This window comes from Podarcis liolepis (assembly GCF_965112155.1).
Source record: "Podarcis liolepis genome assembly, chromosome: 9".
NCBI classification, from domain to species: domain Eukaryota; kingdom Metazoa; phylum Chordata; class Lepidosauria; order Squamata; family Lacertidae; genus Podarcis; species Podarcis liolepis.
In genome coordinates this window covers 38,662,343-38,676,583 of record NC_139564.1, presented here as the reverse complement: position 1 = coordinate 38,676,583, position 14,241 = coordinate 38,662,343, and the positions used below count along the sequence as shown (strand labels likewise).

General features: G+C 39.3%; 2 protein-coding genes and 1 long non-coding RNA gene across 8 annotated transcripts in view; 1 reads left to right on the top strand and 2 right to left on the bottom strand.

Moving 5' to 3' along the window:
• Positions 1-5,765, top strand: part of LRBA (LPS responsive beige-like anchor protein) — a 351,536-nt gene extending 345,771 nt beyond the window's left edge. Inside the window, 2 exon segments of the mRNA XM_083520191.1 lie at positions 2,250-2,401; positions 4,274-5,765. Of these exon segments, the coding sequence (XP_083376317.1) occupies positions 2,250-2,401; positions 4,274-4,364 (243 nt within the window). The 3' untranslated portion in view covers positions 4,365-5,765.
• Positions 1-14,241, bottom strand: part of LOC310714680 — a 181,094-nt gene that overhangs the window by 3,007 nt on the left and 163,846 nt on the right. The window lies entirely within an intron of this gene.
• DCLK2 (doublecortin like kinase 2) overlaps positions 6,111-14,241 on the bottom strand; it is a 77,667-nt gene continuing 69,536 nt past the window's right edge. For 2 of the 6 annotated variants that reach the window (XM_083519993.1, XM_083519994.1), the window contains 3 exons: positions 13,262-13,342; positions 11,409-11,525; positions 6,111-7,379 (listed from right to left, as the gene is read on the bottom strand). In XM_083519993.1, coding sequence (XP_083376119.1) covers positions 7,167-7,379; positions 11,409-11,525; positions 13,262-13,342 — 411 coding nt within the window. In that variant the 3' untranslated portion in view covers positions 6,111-7,166. Of the gene's footprint in view, positions 7,380-8,987; positions 9,065-9,119; positions 9,133-10,594; positions 10,677-11,408; positions 11,526-13,261; positions 13,343-14,241 lie in introns of all 6 variants that reach the window. The other 4 variants (XR_014529900.1, XR_014529901.1, XM_083519995.1 and 1 more) reach the window with 4 other exon arrangements.

Sequence of the window (14,241 nt, the reverse complement as noted above, 5' to 3'; positions counted from 1 at the left end):
AACTTTAAACCGCTTCTTGAGATAAAGAACATCTTTTATATTCCAAATCCTGAGGGCAATATTGTGAAACTGAAACATTGACAGACTTGCCCCCACTCCCAAACCAACATATATATCAGTCTATCAATGTTTTTTCCCATCTAGGTGACTCAGTAAAATGCCACATCTATTAGTAAAACTATAAATCCCATATTTTATTTAATCAAGAGCACAGAAATTTGCTAGATTCATTGGTTGTAGAAGAGTTCAAGATTAATGGCTTTAATTTGCCTTTTAATATAGCATTTCTCTGATAAAAAGCCTCCAGTATAACATTCAAGTGAACCATAACCATAAGGTTAATGGATTTTCATCAGATGAATTTTATAACTGTAGCAAATAATTATTTGTCATGGTCCTCACTGCAATTTCAAAAATACCCTTAGGAGATTGCCATTTGTGAAATGAGCAAAAAATGGATATTGATTTTGCTTATAATGAATAATCTTTTTAGTAATCGTATTTGGTTTATTAGATAACGTGAGTGCAGCATTTTCTTTTAAACAATTTACTGCCTCAGCTTCATCATCCTTCCTGCTGTCTTCATTGTCATTTGTTAATGTATAATGTACCTGATGTGCTTAGATTCTAAGGGCAAGTACAGTTTCTTTCTTAGGTGAAAAATGTGTAACACGTATTTGGGACTTGTCATAAGAAATAACAACTACCATGATAGGTAATTTAGCCATACTGCAGTTTATACTGAGTTGAACGGTTTTTTATTATTCTATTTTTAATGTGTATAGCAATTGTGGGAAAAGGTTTTATTTATGAAAAGCTAATGAAAAAATATTAGAAGCTAAATTTAGAAGTTAACAACTTCTAAAATTAATTAGAGTTAACTTAAAAGTTAAGCATTTTCACTTTCAACTATTTAAAATGTAAGTGGAAAAGAGTTAATGGTTAAAAGCTAAGTTGAGCTGAAGGTGGTTCTTCACACAGAGTCTGGGAGGATGGGGCCCTGACGAACTCCAGCTACAAAAGCTGATGGTGCTGAACAAACTATTGGGCTGGGATATTGTTTTTGTTGCTGCTTTTGATGTTATTTATATTTATCTTTAGTAACTTTTAGTTTTTCTTATGATTTATGTGGAAATGGTTCAATTTGGTTGTGTTCTTTTTGATATTTTATGTATTGTTTATAACTACTTTGGGTAGTAATTTTACTACCCAATGCAAACTTTTTGGTTTGTACTTATGTGATTTTCATGTTGGAAGCCACCTTGAACATGGTTTGAACTATGGGAAGGCGACATACAAAATAAGATGATGCATGATGTATAGCTCAGTCGGTAGAGCATGAGACTCAGAGTTGTGGGTTTGAGCCCCACGTTGAACAGAAGATTCCTGCATCACAGGTGGTTGGACTAGATGACCTTCATGGTTCCTTCCGACTGATTTTCAACTCATATCCCAAGGAAATAGATTCTTAACAGAGCATGAGGTGCTCCTGTGTATGAGTGTGAGGCATTAGTACTCGACTGGCGGGGCTGACATCTACCAAAAGAGAATGGCATGATGAAGGAGAAACCTATGCCAGCGTACCTCCTGAAATGGTGCAGATAACGCTGCTTCTTTTAGCTCTCTGATTATTCCCATCTGCTTGCAGAGAGATATGAGACTGGCAAGGTTATGTTGCTGGCTGGAATGACTATGCTGTGTAACTTGAGGAGATGGAGTCCTCTGAGTCCTCTGGAAGAGTGCAGCAGTTTCCCATGCAATAACCTTTGCAGTTTGGCCTTGAAACTATGTGTTGACATTGTGCCCACATAATGCACCCGTAATTTAACAAGCAAATATGTTAAAAGATTATCAATAGCAACTTTCAGCCTCCAGTTAACATGTTGAAGGTTTTCCATTCAGCACTCCCAACTATAACCAGGGGACAGTAAAAGTTACTCTGTGAATTTTATTTTATAGGATGTAATATGGCTTATAAGAAAATAAATGCCGCCATTGTCTGCAAGTTTGAGTTAAGTCCTCACTGTCCGAATAAGCAATAATTATAAAAGTATTGACTTGTATATTTTGGAAAGGGTGTGATCATGGTATTATGCGTTTTATCTACTCTCCGTCTGTATATGCATTTGCAAATCCTGCATTTGTAATGAAAACATTCAGCCTTGTTGGATGATAATTAACACATGGAAGAAAGAACTGAATGACTAAAGTTGTTCTTTTAACAGAAGTCTTGCCTTTTCTTTTTCTAGGCAATTCAGCTGAGCCGGGATGGACAGTATCTCCTTACCGGAGGCGACAATGGAGTTGTTATGGTGTGGCAAGTGTGTGACCTCAAGCAACTTTTTGCCTATCCTGGTTGTGATGCTGGAATCCGATCCATGGCTCTTTCCTATGACCAAAGGTGAGTCAGTTCGTTTTGAGTTATTTGCTATTGATACCACTTTGTACTGGCTTCATTCAGCACAGATCTTTATAGCAGAAAAGGATCTATAATGATAAAAAGTAACACCGAGAAAGCAAAAAGACTTACTAATTTATTTAGTGTATTTGTACCCTGTTTTTCAGCCGAAAAGGCTCCCAGAGCAGCTTGCATACAATCAGAACAGTCTTAGGAAGAAAAGAAAAGCCCAAAACAGCACAACAAATTGGGGGAAAGGGACAGGGAGGGAAGAGAAAAATAGAAATAAAAACCCAGGAACCAATTTCTAAAGAGTTGTTCCTATAATGACCACAGTTCAGGGAATGTAGGTACTTGATGGAAAGCTGATGAAATAAGCCCTTCTTCCCATCTCTCTCTCACTGAGGCAGCCCATTCAGTTCAATTTATTGTATATAGCCAGAGGCCTTACAAAGGGCAAAAAACAAGACATTCCGCTAAAATCACACAACATAAGTCTATAATTTACAACATTTTTTAAAAATTACAGTGCATTAACATAACTGGAATAAAGTTTCATAGCTGCCAGAGAAAATTTGGCTACCAGATTTGTAGGTGTTTTCAGCTAAGAGTTCAAGTAGGAGGATCAATCTGAGAACCAATAGAGAATAGGATATATAAAAAGGGAAGTTTTTAATGTGTGACATTTTAATGTATTTTTAATCTTTGTTGGAAGCCGCCCAGAGTGGCTGGGGAAGCCCGGCCAGATGGGCGGGGTACAAATAATAAATTACAATATTAAAAAATAATAATTCTCTGGGCACTGTAAATAAAGGGCAAATCAACAAATAGGGCATGCTATCCAACCTGACTGCATCCATAAATGCTTTTCTGTTCCATTTGTGCTATTCCAAAGTATCTCCTCTCTAAGTATGCTGAGGTCATCTATTGTAGCTTAAGTTCAGCAAAGGCCCTGCGTAACTCTGGAAAATAGTGAGGTCTCGAGTGGTTGCACTTAATTTGAGGGTACCAAATAGAGTAACAGGCAGCGATAATGGATGCTCTGTCTTGGTTGGCATCATGGTTGAAGATTCAGTTTCTAAGATCACGAACTAAAGAATAGATATTTCTCCATTCAAAGATTGTAAGCCGTAATCTTGACACTTTTGTGCCGAACCTCCTGTTCTTAGTTGTTCCAACCAGCAGAGCTTTGTGAGAATATGGTCCTCAAAAGCATTTGGTCTATGAAAGTATCCAGCATAGTTTAGATCAATTCTGGTTGCTATCGAGAGACTCAACTCACCTCTTAAGATGAGCCGACAGAGTCCCAGGTGAAAGCTCCAGTATCTGCCTCATAAATTTGCTTTGTAGATCTTCTAGTTCAGATTTGACACGTTCCACTGGGGCAGTCTGATGGAATGCCTTCCTGCAGATGACAGTAGGCCTCTTGGAGCTAGCCTTTTCACAGCTGGAGTGAGCTCTGCTTCCCAGCTCTCCGACTGCTGGAACAACTATCCCCATTAGAAGAAATGAGTGATCCATGCCATTCTGTTGGCTAATGTTGTACAGATAAGAGGTTTAGTTCCATTACAGCTGGGGTGGTGGCCAAGATGGTGCCCTCCAGATGTTCAACTCTAATCCCCATCAGCCCCAGACAGGATGGCCAAGGGTGAGGGATGATGGGAGTTGCACAGGTTTCCCAACCAGTGCCAAGTTGAATGTGCTGCTTTGTCTGAAGCCTTTTCTTCCACTTATCCTAGCCGTGTACACTGACAAATACTCAGTGGCAATCTGCGTAAGTGCCAGGCATTCTTTGCCACTATTCAGCTAAGTAGGCATGCGGCTAAATGTGGCTTCTCCCCCCACCCTCAATTTTCTTCTCTCTTTTCTTCATAGGTGTATAATGACAGGCATGGCTTCTGGCAGCATAGTGCTTTTCTACAACGATTTCAACAGGTGGCATCATGAATACCAAACTAGGTACTGATGTTGAAACTTGCCGGATGGCATAGGTAGGCCTACTGCTAAATGGAGACTTGAAGCATAGGAGTCTCGCTTGGGTAGCTTGCCAGAGCCTCCGTTCTTATAAATAATTAATATAACATCTGAATGTAACTTAAAATTTGCTGGGAGACGCTATTTTTTAAAGCTAATTGCTATTTTTGTAGACTTTGCTTGACTTTTTTGTGGGGGAAGGGAAAAGAAGCAGAAAATGGCTGCTGGGGTTCTGTAGCTTAAAAAGAAAATCTATATTTTTAGTCATAGTAAGTCTATTTTGATCCATGTATGGGGGGAGAGACCTAATTAAGAAGGCTAAAATTCTTGTACTAGCTATATTATGAAACATGTTTCTCATGTAAATCTTTATAATATTGAGGAATATTTGATTAACAATGGAAGCTGATTATAATACTGTAAGTTGGTTATAATACTGGTGTTTTAAACTGGGCTAACCCACACCACATTTTGTCTCTTGTACCTTTCCAATGATTATACTATTTTAAGCACTGAATTTCTGGGAATCGAGAATATTTAAATTATGATAAATGTAATTTTGTTTCCATCAATGATCAAGCATGCTTCTAAGTCAGGAGAATTAGTTATTTGATTTTTTTTTAAGTTTGCTGTTTTTGTTGTGCAGTTGAAAAAGAAATCAGCAATAGAGTTGTTATATGAAATGCAAATCTATACGTTTTCCTCCTCCTCTTCCTTTTAATGCATATCCAAAATGTGGCTTGTTCCTCAAAACTGAGGTATCCTCTATTAGCAAACCGCATAACTTTTAAAAATCATGTGGAGATCTTAAAAGTATACTTCTGCTAGCTGCCTATAAGCACTACTAGGCTGCAAGCAGAAGATAATCCCAGCTCTGCCTACAGAATCTCTGGTGGCAAGAGCTTTAATTTCCATTGTAACATGGCTTGTGAGAGCAGTGTAGCACAAGCCATACCCCAACACCATATACGAAAATGAGGCATGTTTGCATCAGTCCTTGTCCAATCATGTTGAAAATCACAGAATGGCCCCCGCCTCTTAGGTAATGAATTAAAAATTTATACTAAGGAACAATGTTATTTTGGTGTTGCATAAATTCTACTTTTTCTACAAGATTGCTGTGCAGAATTCTGTGAAAATATTTGTGAAAGGGATTGTATTGTTTTGTAGGTCTGTATTGCATAAATTACTTTGTATGTTGTGCTTTATTAAGATTTGAAACTTACATTCCATATCTATATTGGTATATAATTTTCTCCAGCTGCTAACTTGAAGCAGTTCACATTGGTTTTTTTCTAGCATTCAACTACTCTCTCTCTCTCTTTAAGGTAAAAGATCTGAAAGGGGAAAACTCAGTTTAGAAAAAATAAAATAAAAAGGCATTTGTAATTTATGTGTAATGAATCTTTTCTTTTTTGCTAAGAAAAAAAACTCGGCTAAGTGTGTTCAGTTCTATGAAGAAAGGCTTTTTTAAAAAAAATCGCTACGGTAGTACTCACATTAAATTTCGAAAAGCTCCTGGATGGCTGTAGCAGTGACTTGGAAGCGATTCACACTGGATTGGGGCTTTCTCCCAGGTAAGGATGCATATGATTGCAACCTCAATCTGAGTGTACAGAAGAAGGCCCAGTCTAATTTCAAAGCCTCTATTCCGGTAATGTAAATGGCATGCAAGACAAAAGGAAATCAAGTTTAACACACACATCGGATAGACTTTCTAAAAGAAAAATTGCCAGTGTTCTTTTCAAGAATGTTTATTGCAGATCTTACAGTTCTAAGGTAAAGGCTAATAGAAAATGATTCAGAATTGTTAAAAAGGAGCAAAAGGGAAGTAAGCAAGAGTAGGGAAGTAAGCAAGAGTACATACAATATTGAAACAAGCATTAAGATAAAAGATCATTAAGATAAAAGATCCATCTACCTTGACTGCACATTTAGCATAACTGCTCCCCAATAGTTCTGGTTTTCCTGAAGTTATACAATGGGCTAATGAAAAAAACACAAAATGGCCAAAGTATTCTGTGTCGTTGGCCAAGTAGATCATTGTTTTAGTTGGCTTGCTTTGAATATATGGCTCCATTTAGGTTATGCGACATGCAGCAGCGTTCTATTCCAGACAATTTGTGGTAGTGTTTAACAATGCCAGGAGGGAATTGGTGCAGAACCAACAACAACGGCTTAAAAATGCTTTGTTGGCTGCAGTCTTCATACCAAAAAATAATGGGAGAAAAATGATTTGCCCCATGATTGCGTTACTTTTGTATTCAATGCCACACAGTTTATGTTTTCTAAACTTTAAGTTTCAATATTTTGAAAACAACTCCCCTCACCCTGTACACATTCATTCAGGTTGTCTTTCAATATTGTACAGATTGCCCACTAGGACCAGTCTTGCCTTTCCAGAATAACTCTGGAACTGAACTTCGTAAGGTCACACAAACAAATTACAGCTTTTCAATTGTTGACCCCTGGCAATTTTATATTTAATAAAGACCAGAGTTTGGTGGGCAAGGCCTTTTAGTGGTTCTTCCTTTGTAGAAGTTTGTATATCAACATGTGATTACCATGAGAGTAGATCAATTCATTCACATCCAAAAATGTTCGAAATTATATTTAACACTAATTGTTATTTTTTTGGGGGGGGAGTCCAAATATAATGGTCAAAGTACTAAAAGCTAACGTACATACTACCTACCTCTCTTTCAGACAGATGTGAACAAACTACAGTAGTGAGGGCATGTGAATAGTAGTGGATAAATTCCTGACCTAGCAATGGACTTCAGTAGAATTTGTCTCAAAATCCTGCAGTATCATCATGACATGATGAGACAGAGTGCGTAGAGAGTTGGAGTGGCTCAGAAGCAGCAGGAAATAAAGTTTTGAGCCCGACCACAGGAAGATCACGAGCTGCAGCATTTATCATAGTGGTTTGATCCACAGCAGCTTGGCCAGGGTCCTGACAGCGCTTGTTGCAGAAAATTTGTCTTTCTTTATCTAGAGCTGTGTTCTAAAATACAAATAAATGAAGAAATTAAAAAACACACGCACATCACTAAACCGTTACAACTCTCATATTCGACAGCACACAGTAAACCCATCTTTTGATGCATGCATTAGTCTGAAGAAAAGGAGAAGTAACATTGGAAGGCTTTTGTAAATTTGTGGTTAGTGTGGATGGTTTCGGAGACTAGCTTCACACATGCATCACACCCAGCGCATTAGGAACAAGCACTGCATGAAAACAACATGCCATTGCAAAGCCAGTGAGATAATTTTAATGAACAACCACCCCCCCCCACAAAAACCCCCACTTCTCCTTTGCAAGTCTGGTGAGGAAAAAACATATATGTGTGGCCAGGATGGGAGTAAAAATGCCTGTTAAGCACTCAGACCCTGGATTTAGCTGTACTAGCAAGTAACTGGCAGCCCTGATGTTGATTTGCATCAAGGCACTTCTATGTGGATAAACATTAAATTGCAAGGGGACTGGGTATGTAGGTATCTAGGTATGTAACCATTAACAGCATCATTTTCTCATATAGCTCAGGGCACACTGACCAGAATTGGTTAGCATGCTGTTAGGACAAGATATAAAAGTAACAGGAGTTTTTAATGCTAGACTTATTTCTACTTCAAAGACTACATATGCATGCTTGCAAAGATGTTGTGTTCTTCTACATACTATACTTCCCTCCCCCCCTCATGTGAGCAGCTCCAACCATCCACAGGTTAAAGCTCACATAGTCTCCACCAAATCCTGAAATCACAGTGGTGCAGAATGAGCAACAGGGATATCAGGAATGGCTACTGACCATGCCAGTGTATGCACAAACAAATTAGGCAGAAGAAGAAGCTGGGGATAATTGAGAATACTTGTTGTACAGAAAACACTGCATCCTATTAATGCACCCTAAATCAATAAGGCACTCTGAGTTAAATCCATGCTTAGAGGAGAAACAGAAATCAATGGGGCATAAGTTTTAATGCCACCACTCCACACAATGTGGAGCTGTGGTTATCATCTAAGGAGGTCACCAGAACCTAGCTGTAAAGCTTTTCATGAACTCTTCCACTTCAGGCTTCTGATGCGGGAGTAGTTATTCCCACAACTAGAAGAATTCCTGCACATTCATAACTAGCACATCAGGGTGAAAGCTAAGACAAATCTTCTCCCCATGATATACAAATTTCGTAAGACCATCGAGGTCCCAGATGAAATGGGGCGGGTGGGGGGCGGGCAGAGATATTTCAAACATACAATCTTGTCCCACACACTTGCAGCCTAAAATGGTACCACCTGGAAAAGCTTTCATTCTCACGAGTGTGTTAAACAGCCTCAAAATACAACTTTAGTTATTTCTATCTGCCTTATGAGGGTGACCACAGAAATGCACATCCACGAGGCCATGTTGACAGTGGTAGTGATGCAGTTTGGGGATTATGGATCAGTAATCCAACAAATAGCATCCCAGGAGAGCTGTTATCTTCCCTTTCTGCAGACAGTACAAGTTCTACTTTAAAAAAAAATCTGTACCCAAAGACACAGGACACAAAACACCATGCATGGCTGAAATGGTACCTATGGCGCAAACATATAAATGCAATGAAAGCTTGCCATGTGCCTCTTCTGCATCACTTAACAGACATCCCCACTTCAGACTGCTATCTGTTTACTTCTCCTTTTCTTTCAAACTAAAAAAAGAGCATATTTTTAATGTAGCGAAAAAGCATCGTAATTAGTACATACCATTGCCTTGGACCTACTCAGAGGAAAGCAATGCAGGCATTGGGAGAGGAAGCAAAAGAAGAAAGCAAGGGACAGACACTAGACTTACTTGAAGCAGAACCAATAGTATTGCAACATTTATAAACGTAAAGAACCCTATTCTGGAATTAAAAGGTAGCACTAGAACTAGTTAAGTAAATGGTTTTAATGCAATGATAGTCCCTACTCAGAATGTGCCCACTGAAATTAATGGACCCGAGGTAGTCATTAGTCGTGTCTATCAGTTTAAATGGGTCTACCCCGAGTCAGACTGACATTGGATACAACCCATTATATCTTAAGATTCCAAGGGGGAAACAGCATATTGTATTTTTTAAAGGTGCAATTTCATTCTTCTACCACATGAGGGCCATATCTGCTTTAACTCAAAATCTCAGTGAAAGAACTGTTTTTGTGATGCAAAGCTGAAAATAAATTGGAATTAAGACAATTCTGTATACAGCAGAACACAGGAAATGAATGCTTGCTGAATAGATGTGGAGATGATTTTACCACATTCCCTAAACATATATTTTCTTAGGGCTCAATAACAAATAAAAATAGATACTAAAAGTAAAAAGCGAGGACGACTTTGTTATGGCATCTCTCCTCATCTCTGTTTGTCCCCTGTATGCTGTGATTTCTTATATAAATATACAGAAATGGCTCATTCACAGTATACAATGGGACCAAGTTGCTAGAATACTGGCAATAGGTTCTGGGGGGATCTTTGCACGTAACTGGGAAGCCCAAAAGAAAATGTGTGTCAGAATCAAAAACATACACCCTTCTAGTTGTGTTCACCTCTGCAGTTGTGTGATAAAAAATAATTTATGTATGCCTTCACCACCACTACCACCTCTCATGGGAAGATGAGCAAACTGCCCTTGAGCTAAGTGTACACATGCTTCACCACACAGGAGATGCCAAATTCCTCTTACAAATCTTGCCACAGAAGCATGAACAGAATAAATGCACTTTCCCTGTAGTTCCTAGTAATGTACAAGCCAACCTGTGATTACAGGTTGGCTATTTAGTTCAGAAGAGGAGTCAAACAGGTAGGCTTTGAACATCTACGGAAATTATGGTATATGTTCTACACCTCAATACTAAAATCATCCTGGCTTCTCCCTTCCCATTTAATTAATGCAGCAAGTGGCTATAGTCAGCACTACACATCTCCATTTTCTTCTCACTACCCTATACATATTTACTCAGTTGTATTGCAGCAGTTTAATCAGCAGGGAAGGATAGAAGGCAACGAAAACCCATAAGTAGTGTTTGCAGTGTGTTTCACTGGCTAGAAACAAAACCATCAGGCCAGAGGATTAGAAAACTCCACACCAATAAGAAGCCAGAAACTGCATTATACTGGAGGCAAGCTTAAAGGCGTGCAAACTTGCGAGCAGCTAAGAGTTAGAATTTAAAATCACTCTGTTAAATAATATATTTTATACCAGGTTTCTGCTTCAGGTTTATCCATAAGTCTCAAAAATACAAAGTATGAAGTTCAGGGGCCCCTCAGACTGTCAAGTCAAACTGTCAAATGAAATGCAAGCAACAGCATCAGTCTAAAGTATTTCCCCCCTTCTACTGCTGTATTTCATTCTAAAATAAAATGCTACTTTTTAAACTGTCATTCATAAGCTGATACAGATAGCTACGAATGTACAATGACAGACAGTGCAATCTTATACTTCTTGCTTACCCATGATGACAGGGTTTTACCTAGAGGTAAGTGAGTCCAGGGCCATAGGCTAAGGCACCACCATAAGTCTTTCCAGAAATCTTAGGATTTCCCCCAAACCTGAAATGACTTTGATTTCCTACTGCAAAACAATGTCTATTGGTGCTGCATATCTGTGTAGCAGTGCAAACAAAAGCCGCTAACATAAGGTAGCATATTTAAGAACATCATTGCCAAAATGCTGTATTTTATGAAATAAAAATCCTTTAGAGCACAGGTGGAATAGCTGAAAGCTATCTGATAAGAGATGACTTAAATAGGTCTGAACTGTTTGCTTAAAGTGAAATTACACAATTATAAAACAAAAAATATTAAACACAAAAAACGTCAGCAGCTCCTTTTAAAGTGTTGTTCTTAAAAATGCATCCACAGCATGGGGGGAAACAGACACAACCAAAAATATTCACTGCTCTTTTTCAATGGAAGGATTTCATAATGGCATTTCTGAGGGCGGGTGGCATGGGGGAGCTGGCAGGTGACTGATAGTAGATTAGTAAAATAATAAAAAGGATGCATTTGCTTACCATGATGACAGAAACCCCTGCGGTTGGGTTATTCTGTTTTGGTAGTGTGTTGTTAAAGTGCTGCTTTAATTTACCTGTTACTTCAGCTTGCATATTATTTTCCTGGGAGGCATCATCCTTTGTAAAGAAAAAAAGAGAACTGCACTTTAGCATGCAGAAAAGCATTGCATCCCACCTCTCTCTCTCTCTCTCTTTCTTTCTTTCTTTCTTTCGGGATGACAAATTAGCCTGGACATGAAATAGCCTGGACACAAACTTTTCCACAGTATGAGCCTTCTGCCACATAAAACCAAGATGGAAAAATCTCTGGGTGTGATATATAACTGTAACTAAACTGTTCTAAATCCCAGTGGCTGCTAAGGGACACAGATAAGCACTTTTTAGTCCTATGGTGTTAATGCAAAGCTTATCTTTAGTTGCCTTCTGCCTTGTGATTGTATCGAAATTGATGGACTTTTGGAGAGCATCATGAATTCATGCTATGATAACATGCAGGCTATGAAAACATTCTCTACAGTATATGCTACTGCTGCCCCTGGGCTCCTTTGAGAGGACAGGCAGGATATAAATAAAATAAAATAACAAAATGAAAGGCAAAAAACTGTGAAAACACAGTGGAACGAAGAGTTTTCAAATGAAGCACAATAAATTTATTTCCCAGATACCCATGCCTCTTCTCAGCGGTTCACTAAAATGTCAACACACAATAGGCATGTTCAGGGACTCAGTGAAATCTGAACATATGGAGGACGGCAGAGGCATGCAGGCAAGCCCTGCCCTTACCATCATGACATGCAATGCCCTCCCCTCATCAGAAAAAATCAGCCTTTCCCATGTTGTAAAATGAAGGTTTACAGAGGTTTCTACTCTACATCAGGCAATCGAAAGTAGTCGTCCCTGCAGTGCTTCTCCATGTAGCCAGGCTTGCTGCCATCCACATTTGACACATAAGGTGTGTTCGGGTATTTGCCTGAACATGTGAATGCTCAAAGTAGTTTTGAAACCTGTACAGCAGTGGTAGAAAACCTGTGGCCTTCTGTATCTTATTGGTTTCTAACTCCCATCAGTCCCAGTCAGCATGGCCAATGGTCATGGCTTGTGAGAGCTGTAGCTAAACAACCTCTGGAAAACCACAGATTCCTCATGCCACTGCAATCATCCTAGAGAGCTCAACAAAATCAGGCATCAGCTCCCAGGCTCCAGTGCTCTTTCACTACTTGTATACTGCTAAACATTCTGTCCATTCTGGTTATGCATTGTGCAGACCAGAAATTGAGCCTCTTTCCCTTCCTCTCACCCAACATGTCAGAGGCACTGTCAGGACTGACTCTGCTGAGCAAGTAGCCAGCAACAAAAATGTCTCCTTCTACCAGAAAACTGACATGGAAGTACAATTCTGTCATAATCACAACACTGATAGCAGGCCCGTGCAGAGCTTGTCTGAGGCCCGGGGCAGGAGTCTTCTTAAAATAAATACTCAAACAAAAAAGCAGCTGATTCCTGATGGGGCCCCTGGTCAGTTTAGCACTCTGAGCTGCCCTCACCCTCTGCACAGGCCTGACTGAGAGAAACTTCAGTTGTTTTGAAAACAAGGGCCACCAAGTACCCATGTGTCTTCTGAAGCCTTCAAATACAGACCATGCAACTAGATGGAAGATTTTTGGGGGCATTAATAAACAACAACAGCAGCACATGTCAGACTATGCAAGCGGCTTTGGAGTTAACAGCGTAAAGGTAGAACTTAGCTGGCAGATGTGCCAAACTGCATTTCAGAAGATTAGGACTTAACACAGGGTGGGCTTCTTTAGAATTATTTTTGCATAAACATGCAACATAAGAAAGTATTTACTCACTGACACCCAGGGGTGGTTTAGAATCTGAGCGGCTGTATATCGCGCTTCCACATTTACTTGTAGCATCAGACTAATTAACTCCTGGAAAGGGGGGGGGGACATGAGGAAAAGAATGAGCACAATTTATAGTCGTATTAAAAATGGAAGACTGCTTTTGTCACAATTTTTGCTTTCGATCTTCATGCCCACTAGACTTTGAGTTTACGTTCTCTTGGTAAGTAGTCTCTAATGAAGTAAGTAAGTATGTGTCCCAATTAAGATTTTTCTTCGGCAGCTTTATTTCTGGCTGTGCAGAAGCAATAAAGTGCACAGATGCTGGGGGAAGGATGCTAAGCAGACCGCAAAAGGAAGCCTCAAGTGCATCCTCACCTTCCGTTCAAAAGCAGATTGACGGCTGTGGTTACACTCTAAAATGGGGAAGCACTCATCCCACAAAGCTGTAGCAAGAGGGTTGTGTCAGAAGTTAGCCATATTTTTGAGATAAGAGAACTGCACCGGGAATTCCCTCCTGGGAGGCAAAGCCCATGATATTCACAGCAACGCGTTCCATCTAAAAATCACACTGACATTGACTGCACACACTGGAGGTGGAATTGCTTTTGCCCAGAAACAAATATTGCTGTTTCACTACTGCAGAATTCATTATTCTTACAATATAGGCCCATGCCCAAAGGAAGGAGTCCTGATCCCCTACAGCAAATGAAAAGCATCTATTTCTTATTTAGAAAATAGGAGCCTAGTACCTGTGTTTCATTTTACTTTACAAAAGTGGAAACAAAAATGGGAACATTTCAACTGTGTCATAAATCAAAACAGGCATGAAACGTGAACTTACTTACATTCTCCTCAATGTCAGATGATTACAGTCAATTGCTGCCCACATCTAGGCATAAATATTCTACTGACCTATTCTACTGACCTTTGATATGGATAAGTTCGTACTCTGATTTAGCAGAGCACCTGTCAGCATATTACCTAAA